The sequence below is a fragment of the Monopterus albus genome, unplaced genomic scaffold (genome assembly GCF_001952655.1).
Source record: "Monopterus albus unplaced genomic scaffold, M_albus_1.0 scaffold193.1, whole genome shotgun sequence".
NCBI lineage: Eukaryota > Metazoa > Chordata > Actinopteri > Synbranchiformes > Synbranchidae > Monopterus > Monopterus albus.
Genome location: NW_018128073.1, coordinates 735,796 through 745,989, shown reverse-complemented (window position 1 = coordinate 745,989; position 10,194 = coordinate 735,796). Strand labels below are relative to the sequence as shown.

The window sequence follows — 10,194 nt, the reverse complement described above, 5'->3', positions numbered from 1 at the left end:
TCACCCACCTCTCCAGCAGTGGTGTGAGAGTTGATGGTGATCTTGCAGGAGCCTCCTCCGTGACAGTGAACGGTGGTGTTCATGTCCTGCCGTGCCACAATGCAGCAGATCTCCTCCTTCGACGGGACGTTCTCCCTGGCTCGGGTCTTCCTCAATGAGTCAAGGGTGAAGGTGGCGTATCGATCCATCTCCGAGCCGGGGACGAGTTCTCGTGTCCTGTGGAGAGAGTGTGGTCTGGACTGGTCAAGGTACAGTAAGAGATTCAACAGACATTAAGACATTTTTAAAAACTACTAGGTTCATTTATAAAGAAAAAATGCTGCTAGTTGGTTCACCAAACACCTGTTTTCTGAAAGACAACCTGTCATATTCTGTAAATCCATCTCTTTACCTCTTTAGGTGGAACTTGAGGTATCTGAGGATACTCCTGGTTGGGACGAAGGTGCAGGACATGCAGGCGAGGATCTTCCAGCTGCAGAGGTTCCCTGGGCTGCCGGGCTGTGGAGGCCGTGTCGTTTGCTTGATCAGCTGGCAGTAGAGTTCGTCCCGCAGCAGTTTGAGCTCTTGACCGGTCTGCAGGATGCCCTGGATGATGGGCACTGGGTCAGCCACGCCCTCCAGGTGCTGCAGAGAGCTGAACACTTTGAGGGCCTCATCCTGCAGAGTTGTGTAGCTTCTGTTCTTTGGAGCTGAGAGGGAAGAGGTTAGTGATGTGAGTGATGGTATGTGTGCATTGTTAGTTTGTGGTCTTGTAGCCTACAGTCAACGCGCCTGTGCTCGACTTAGAGCTAAGCTAACTTGTCCAGGTAAACAAGGCAGTCGGCTTCGAGGAGACAGTCACCGATAGTAGAAAACAATATTTCAAACCTTTTGAAATAAAACCCACTGGTGAAAGTCTACATTAAAATAATCATTTATACTTAAAAATACAATTTCTGCCACTTGATAGTTCTGCTCACAGTAGTTGCATAGAGACCTTGTGCATGCACAGTTGACTCTGTAAAAAGCTCTGGTCATTTATACCTGTTGGTCAACAGCCCAGATGAATAAGCTAATGCAGGTTTGAGAGTGGCAGACAGTAACTGGGAGTAGAGAGAGTTCATTGTTGGTTTTAGTCTGTGTTGAAAAGACCGTTAATACCTGGTTAAAACTCAACCATGCCTTCACATACTGTAGGTTAACAAATAACGTGCATTAAGGCTTTTAAAAACAGACATTTTCTAAGTCCTGTGATGGCAGGATTAAAGTAATCTAAAGTTTTTGAAATAAAAGAAATTGTAATTCTCAGATGCTTGGCGTGTTCCCTGGTGACTCCCAGCCCCGATAACACAGCAGCTTTGGACTAGGATAAATATTGCAGCCTTATCTGATGACAGTCCCTCCACCTGGATGTTTGACTGTAATCATGTGACTCACCAGTGAGGTGGATGTCTCCGTAGGGCAGCGGCAGCAGCGGTGAGTGCAGCGGGTGGTGGCTGTAGCGCAGGATGGGGTTCCTCTTGTAGATCTGCTCCACGACCTCTGAGTTCAGACAATTCTCCTGCAGAGAGTAGAGGTAAAATGCATTCATTCATGCCTTTGCCTCGCATCACCCTCTTTGAGCTTCTGCTGGGAACTACAGCACCAGTTTGATGTTTCCTACCCTGATGTCCTGGATGAGCTGCTGGGTCGGCGTGTCGATGGGGGCTTTGGTGTCGATGACATTCTGGATGGAGCTGGCCCAACGCATGGCCTCATTCAGCAGTTTACAGTAGAGACGGTACGAGTGTTTGCGGCCATACACGATCACGTTCCAGTAGCCTTTGAGGAAGAGACCGAGAGTAACAACACAGAGGTGAAACCGATGGTTCTGCGTCTTAGCACCCAGATACAACTCGAACCATGTGAAAGACAGAAGAAGACCTTTTCTTACCCGTTTCTTTGAAGACCTTTTCGTCCGGCTGAACCACTGAGCAGAGGCTATTCAGCACCAGTGTTCCCAGCTTCAGGGCGTTACGCTCTGAGCTCTTATAGTAGTCCAGGGAATTGTGGGTAAGCAGGAACCAGCGTTTCTTCAGCTTCAGCGAAGCTTTGGTGCTGTTCTTCATCTCTTTATGCAACCAGCCTGGTGCAAATAAAGGAATCGCACACATTACCGGTATTGCCAACATTGTCTCTCTTCATTTTTTTTATTGACAGTCATAAACCAACATGGGAGCAGCAACCAGAGCTCCCAGTTGAAAGACAGGTGGTTGTGCTAAAGCCTGCAACAGTTTCATTGCCTCCTTAAAAAGAAAAAACCCTGCAGATATGTCAAATTCAAACACGATGATACAGGTTTCTATCAACTAATCTATTATTCTGCAGTGAGAACCCTCGTTCAAGCTGTAAACTTATCTATGTCAAGTTTCAGTTAAAGAAACAAAACTAAAGGAAAAATTATGACACCGCATGTGTTATTGCTCCACTGCTGTAAATCTGGCTAAATGAATTGTGGGCCAGACGGGGACAGTAAGTCACCTCGGATGATGAACTCCTGTCCGTCGACACGGGTGTCTCCCTTGGAGCGCTGCAGCAGGGTGATCCAGTGGTGCATCTCCTCGGGCGTGTCGGCGTTGCAGTGCAGCACACGATTCGCCGTGATCATGACGAAGGAGTTTGGCCTGTTCAGAAATACAGTTAGAGGAGGAGGGTGGGGGAATCAAACACAAACTCCAACATCATCTGGTTAACACTGGAGGGATTAAGCTGTGTTAAACCAGATGAGAAACAAGATCAGTTAAACATTAGAGTGATGCTACAACCTGTAGTAAGGAAGAATTATGTGTTAGAGCCTAATTTCAAGCATGTTTAAAAGAAAACCACCGTCCAGTAGCTGAACTGAAAATAAAACATGGAGTTGACTTACAAATTTAACTACTTATAGATTTTCTAAAGGCCTTTAATTTTAAGATGAACTCAAACAGTTTCTGCCATAAATGTTTCTGTGCAGAAACCAGTGATGTAAACAGGCCTCAAGAGTGTCGGGTTTGACTTTTGGTTCACTCAGTGTTGACGTGTGAAAACGAGCATGTTAAGAAGTGCAGAGTGTGCCATGACGTTTGATGCAGGGCCTCACCTCTCTGGATTATCTGATGCACAAACAGAATCGATCATCCCCACGTCCAGCGTTCCCTGAGCAGAGACAGAGAGTGCGGCTCAGTAACTGTTCAGGGTGGGAATAATAAGTCCGACCTTCCTCTGCCCCGAGGAAACCGGTTGTCTCACACACAAACAGGGATATAAGCAGCATCATGTTCACCCCCAGGCAGAAGCACTGAGAAAACATCTGTCAGTTCTACAGAATAAAAAAGGAGCGTGGAATACCTGTGCAGTGTGTTCAGATTAACTGTTAAATCAATTTCAAAGGCTAAAATCCCTGAAAAGTATAAGACCACACTGTCTAGTGATCGGGACTGCTCTATGATAGTACAGGATTTTTCAAAAGTTTTTTTCTGGTATTAACTAGTTTTTCTTAATTTAATTTAAACATCTGATTCACATGATATACTGTGTCAATAAAAAAACCACTGTGGAAGCAGCAGACAAATTGTAGGATACAATTTTCCCTCATTTCACGTCTGGGGGTTGGATTGTATAATATCTCATTCATCCTATTTTCATTATCAGTAAAACGTAACCTTCAAAAATGCAACTTGATGTAGGCATTCAGCAGCACATTACATGGAAGACAACACAGCCTGTCACGCAGCACTACAAACTCCGTTTCCCACAGCACTCACCACAGCATTTTGAGGGTTGGCCTGCTCATCATGCATCTCTCTGATCTCCTGCTCTGTGGAGCTGTGGACCTGACTCAGCACGCTGAACCACTGGCTGTAACCATGGAGACATCATCATCATCATCACCCAGACATTAAGGTTATGACAGAGAACAAGACATACGGGTCACAAGTCTCAAGCTACACTGCAAAATGAGAAAATGACTGAAAGCTCCATGTAGGGTTTTTTTTTTTTTAGCCTCTTTATGGCACCGTACTAGGTTAAACAAAATGCTGTGAGTTAAATCACATATTAAATTATCTCCTCTTTATTTTGTACAAATGTGTGCAGATATTTTGGTACAAACTATTTGGATTGATGCTGTTTGAAAGGCAGATACTGTACAGGTCGGTCAATCAATCTTCATCATCCAGCCAAAACAGATGAAACTAACATCAGGAGAAACATTTAGACCTTTATAGACTCATGGAATTTAAAAAACCCACCACTCACAATGCAGGCGGTGCATCTTTAGATTCCATGACTATATGTGCCAAACAGGTCTTTAATACAATATAATTTACTTTATAGATATCTGATGCTCTTGTAAACAAGCAGGATAATAAACACACTGTACATCTGTGTGTACACAGCATAAGGGAGACATGAGGATAACTGATCAGATTCTGTGTCAGGCTGAGAGGCAGACTGTAAACCTGCTGCCAGCACACACCCACCCACACATACCCACACACAGCTTCCATCTTCCTGTCAAGATACATGGAGGAAGGAGACCGTCCCTCTGAGAGGAAATCAATGTGTTGCCAGGGGAAACTGGCACATCACCACCATGGTAACACCACCTCCTCATTACTGACTAACTGGTGGGTGTGTGTGTGTGTGTGTGTGGGGGGGTCTTTGTTCTAGTTTTCTGACTTTGATTTCACTCTTCAAACCTCCTTTGTAAAACACTTTGGACTCTGCATGAAGGTGCTATACAACTTAAGTTATAAATACAATTTGAGGACTTTTTCGTGGTAGGTTGTGGATCACAACACGCCTGAAACGAACACACAACTGACCTGGCATCCTCGGCAGATTCGGCGATCAGATGGTAGGTCCTCTCTGGCATCACAATGTCGATTCCATTCTCTTTACCGGTGTTATCAATGATTTCTCTGCACATCACAGAAATAAAAGATACAAACCTCAATACGATCCAGTATAAATATAACGGGTGGAATCATTTTCAAAATCTCAACTACAGCTATTCTTGAAAACATGTTCTGACTTTACATTTCATTCAGCATCTAGTGGCCATTAGAAGAACATCAGAGAGGCTCAGACAATATTACAGCTGTGATAATTCCAGATATCATTATTGTAACCACACGGCAGGCCCAGCATGCAACGGTGCAAAACACTCAGCCTGCGTGTCCAGTATCATGTAAATAAGCTTTGTCCAACGCCTCATTACAATCCACTCAACTCCCTGCTGTTAATTACTCAGAGCTTTTCTCTGTTCTGTTTGTAAAGAACAATTAAACACTAATACTGATGGAGCGTTCCATCAGTAGTACAGCTGCACAAAAAAAGTAAAAACTGGTTGTGAAGTTTGGAAATGCCACTACTGCTACAAAGCTGGCCCCACCCCCTCTGATGACATCATGGTGTGATAAGTCCTTACTTGGCACTGTGCATGTCCAGCACCCCCTTCATCTTGTCCTCGCCGTCGTTCTCAAAGTACATGAGCTTGCTCTGCCGCAGCACAAACCAGCGGCGCTTCCAGTTTCTTCGGGACAGCGTTGACGAGCCTCCTCCCTTCTTGTGCAGCCAGCCCTGCTTCAGAGCCTCCTGCTTGGCCCGGAACCACAGGAAGGTCTCGTCCTTTAGAACGCACCAGCGCCGCTTCCATGTGTTCATTAGGCCGCCTGAAGCAGAAAGTCAGATTTTATAGCTCTGCCCATGTAAAAGCATACAATAACATATTTTAAGTCCTAATTTCTCATTCCTGATTCACCCTTTTACTTCACAGCTGTGTGTGAAGGCTACAGACAAGACAGTGGTTGGATTACAGGTCAGTTGTGACAAAGTCTCATAGGTAAAGGGGTGTTTTTATATTTTCACTGATGACATTTTTAATGTCACCCTTCTGCAACAGGTCTCTAAGACTTGGTGGGAAAGAAACACAAGGTGTATTCTTCAGAATCAATCTAGGTCATGCTCCGATACTCTTCTAAAGGAAGGCCCTCTCTTCCTGTGGCCTACAGAGGTTGCAGGTTGTTTAAAATTTAGCTCTGTGCCTTTGCAGACACCTGCTCAGCCTTTAACAAAAGTAAAGGTGTAATGATGGCATTACCTTTGATGTAGAGGAAGCTGTGGAAGTACGGCAGTGTGACGCAGCTGTAGACCGAGTCCCGCCGGAACGACAACTCGTCATCGGTGTCGAACCTGTCGAAGTCGTCCTCGCTGTCTTCAAACTGGAACACCAGCAACAGAAATCAGACACTGAAGACACACAAAGCTACAGTAGGATTAATGAGTGCATTCGCTGTTAGGAGAGGAAATGTGGCGGTCACACTGGAACATTTTTAGCAGTGAAGGACATCGTTCTCTAATCGTCTCCTTTGAGTCTGAAGTACTAAGGACACTATTAATGCTCTCATTCCGTCTGTCTGCTGCACCTTTTTGGAGGAAGGAAACGGAGGAAAAGCTTGCCATTTTGTTGCTCACAAGTGAGAGCTTTATAACTGGGACATGACCACAGAGCAGAACTGGTTAGGTCAGAGTGAAGGTCACAGCCAGATTAAGGTGAAGAGTAAACACACTGCACACACTTCCTCAGCATTGGGATCTAACACCAACCCCTGTTCATCTCTCAGGCTGCTAATATAGCATGAAGCTTGCCAAACCTGTCAAAGTGATTGACAGGTGAGTGCGTATTGCCCATAATCCACCTCAGTGGGATGGAATTGGAATGGCAGGCAGCATGGCAGCGGTGTCATCTTTAAGCCTCAGTTGTTTAAGATCTTCTACACCTGAAACTACTTTAGAACTCTGTCCTACAGTCAGGGGTGAATATGGCTGCCTACTAACCATGACCTTATTTCTGAGCCATCGGGATACTCACTGATGACTGAGCCCCCTCCGAGCTGAAGCGGTAAACCCCTGAGCTGTTGTAGGTGCCCGCAGAGCCACGGTAGTCTGGAGACCACTGTCCGCTGCAAGGGTTGGAGAAGGCCAAGCTGCCACTGGACACAATGGCACCCTCGTCGTAGTCGTCCTGGTCATAGTCCGAGTCCTCGTCTGGTGGGATGAGCTCCACCAGGTCGTCAGACTGAGCCTCAGATGAAGCCTGGGGGTGGCAGTAGGCTGAGTCCCCACTGGAGGAGATGCTGTGGCAGACTGGGGGCACTGGTGGTAAAGGCAGGGGCTGGTGCAGCACAGTGGTTGGCGGCAGTGGTGGGATTACCCCATCGTTGGCATACGGGTCTTCTTCAGACGAGTCGTCGCTTGTCCGGATCCCACTGGTCCGCTGGCCGTCTGAGTGGCCATGCTCACTCGGGTTTGGAGAATCTTTGACGGCCTCATCATCAGCCCCAAACCCTTCGTCGACCTCCTCTTCATCATGGCCTCTTCTCCGTTCGCCCTTCTTTTCATCCCCTTCACCGACTCCCAAGGAGCTCTCGATGTTCCTCACACACGCGTCGATCTCGTCAAAGTTCAGGGAGTCAAGGAACTGCTGTGCCGCCTTACAGGCTTCGTCTTCCAACCGCCTGAGCTCCTGGTCACGGAGGCACTGCAGGCGGTTGAGGGAGGCCTCGGTCAGAGAAAGCTCCTGACGCTCCTTCTGCCTCTGCAGCGCCTGGATCTCCCGCTCCAGTCGAAGGATCTCCTCCACCTGAGACGCCTCGTGAGGACGGATCGCCTCCTCATCCTCAGATGCCTCCTCAATGGTCTCTGCTGCCTCCAGCTCCTCCACTGTGTCTGGTAAAGTTGCAGCCTCTCCTGCAGGCTGAGACTGGGCCAAAACAAGGGAGGCCAACTCCTCAGCACGATGGAGCTCCTCCAGTCTTCTGGCCTCCTCAGCCTGAGGACGGTAACAAGACAAATTAGAAAACTGACGTTGTTCATGGTACCAGTATTCACTGATTTATCCGATATATCCACAGAGGCTGGAACAAATAATCAGTGCAATGTCAGAAATGTAAACGTAATCCACTTTTTCAATCTAATTTATTCCCTGACAATCAGCCCCATCGTACCTCTCTGGCGACTCTCTCAGCCTCCAGCCTACGTCTCTCCCTGCAGGCACAGACACACAGACATCAGCTGACTCACAGATAGGATTTACCAAACACGAGTAATTCCATTTCCCATCTCACCGGGGCATTAAAATCGCATAACAGCCATTTAGGAAACAGGTGGTAAAGGTCAGAGAGAAAATGTACAACACAAAACAGTTACACACTTTACTACATTATCAAACCTTTTATTTTATTAAATGAATGCTGATATTACTAGATCATGATCTTTGTTTATATATTCTTCCTCTTTGTTAATTTATTTAATTAATTTACCGGTTTCTAAATTCCTGCCTGCAGACTTCTGTAGGTGGCATATTTGCCTCATAAATCACAGTGATTGTTGTTCATTCTGACTTATTACTGTGCAAATTCCGCACAACCCAAAACTGTAACGAGTAAAACGCATCACTACCAGAGGATCTGCATTCCTGGTGAAACGGAGCTATGGAACAGTGAAACTGGAAAAGGTTTACATGGTAGAATATACATGCAGTTTCCACTAACTACTCCTTTAACTAGCCCACCTCTCCATCTCCTCCTCCACCCTCCTGCGGCACTCCTCCTCCTCCGCCTTCCTCCTCCTCTGCTCCAGCAGCTGGCTGAAGGCCCGGCGAGCCAGCTGGCCTCGCAGGCGCTTCTGGAAGGTGAGCGTGGCCCAGCGGAGGAGCAGGAACTTCCTCCTCCAGTAGAACGCCCGGTAGTTCTTCTGAATGACCACAATGCACTGCAGCAGCTTCCTGTACTGCTTCCTGTGTGTAGCACCACAGCAACAAACAACACAATCAGTGGAGAAGAAGGAGCTTTGGATAGAATGAACATTAGAACTGTTTCCGTTGATGCGGTTGCTGAGTGTTGAAGACTGGACCTGGCCATGTAGCCCATGATGTGAGCCTGAATGATCATGGCTGCTTTCAGCACCTCCACCTCCCTCTGCTTCTCCAGACGGTGCTCCAGAGACTCGCGGAGAAAGACCTAAGAGAGCAGGAGGGAAAGGAGGAGGGAGAGTTTAATGGAGGCTTAAAACGTGCATGTACGGCAAACAAAAGTCAAAATACAACTTCGACAAACTGCAGAAAGGCTCAAACATGAGAGGGGAAACCAGAGGATGATCGGTAACATGACTGTTATTCTTCCACTTGCTGTCATTTAGTCTTTTAGGCTGAAGTGAAGATTTGCACTACACAATATGAATGAGAACATCTTCCTCAAATCTTCCTGAAATTGGGCTGCAACACACGACTGTTTCAACTAATTTTGAATCTGTTGAAGTGCTGAGTAAAAAGCACATCAAGGTGTCAAGGTAATGTTTTGTTCAACCGTCAGCCCACAAAGCCTCAATTTACAATTGTTAGGTATTTTTAGTCAGATAGATATTGGATAAATACTTTATGTATTAGAAATGTTTAGTGGAGATAGGATGTCTAGTTAGACTGTTAAATGCTTAGGCATGCTTATGAGTTTCTACAGGGTACATCTGGTCAAGGATATTAGGGAGAAGAGTTGATGACTGTCAGCAGACAGGGTGTTTAATATTATTATTATGACGTGTATAACTATAGCCTTAGCCATAATATGTTCTTTGGTTTAATATCACGACATGTTACTAGAGATCGTGTGAGAATGTTTTTAGCTACACACCACTTAATCAACAGACACACACACACACATTGATTTGCTTCATGTTTTGACTACTGCTATGGCCAGCTGCAAAGCTGGCACCAGAGACGTCCCGGTTGACGTTTCTGTGTAGTATGGGGCTAGCCCAACTGAGGTGATATAATGTATAGGCCTGGTGGGTTCAGGGTCTTTCATCGTACATCTGCCTGCGTGCAGTTTGGAGGTGCAAGATACCTGAGCGTGTAATGTTAATTTTACCTGTGATCCATGTGTTTTATCTTACCATCAGTCTTTTCTCTTTTGTTCCCCTGATTTGAACAGTTAGAGATGCTGTCCATGTCTGAGCTGTACAGAGAATTTACACTATTTTATAATAATTAATATTTTGTACACCGGCGGCCATAGTCAAATGTTTTCCTGGGGCCAGAGCGGGCGACATTGAATCCTATTTGAAGCTGCTGACTAAGGATAAGCGTAAATACAGTAAGGTTGTTATTCACGTCGGCGCTAATGACTCCCGACTTCGCCA

General features: G+C 46.0%; 1 protein-coding gene across 1 annotated transcript in view; it reads right to left on the bottom strand.

The window, feature by feature from the left end:
* The window catches only part of myo10 (myosin X), an 88,993-nt gene that overhangs the window by 3,734 nt on the left and 75,065 nt on the right, over positions 1-10,194 (bottom strand). Inside the window, exons 22-36 of the mRNA XM_020617730.1 lie at positions 8,914-9,020; positions 8,573-8,797; positions 8,007-8,046; positions 6,872-7,831; positions 6,101-6,221; positions 5,429-5,672; positions 4,824-4,919; positions 3,762-3,855; positions 3,098-3,153; positions 2,500-2,642; positions 1,913-2,104; positions 1,643-1,800; positions 1,417-1,540; positions 392-689; positions 9-216 (exon numbers count right to left, since the gene is read on the bottom strand). Coding sequence (XP_020473386.1) covers positions 9-216; positions 392-689; positions 1,417-1,540; positions 1,643-1,800; positions 1,913-2,104; positions 2,500-2,642; positions 3,098-3,153; positions 3,762-3,855; positions 4,824-4,919; positions 5,429-5,672; positions 6,101-6,221; positions 6,872-7,831; positions 8,007-8,046; positions 8,573-8,797; positions 8,914-9,020 — 3,066 coding nt within the window. The remainder of the gene's footprint in view (positions 1-8; positions 217-391; positions 690-1,416; positions 1,541-1,642; positions 1,801-1,912; positions 2,105-2,499; positions 2,643-3,097; positions 3,154-3,761; positions 3,856-4,823; positions 4,920-5,428; positions 5,673-6,100; positions 6,222-6,871; positions 7,832-8,006; positions 8,047-8,572; positions 8,798-8,913; positions 9,021-10,194) is intronic.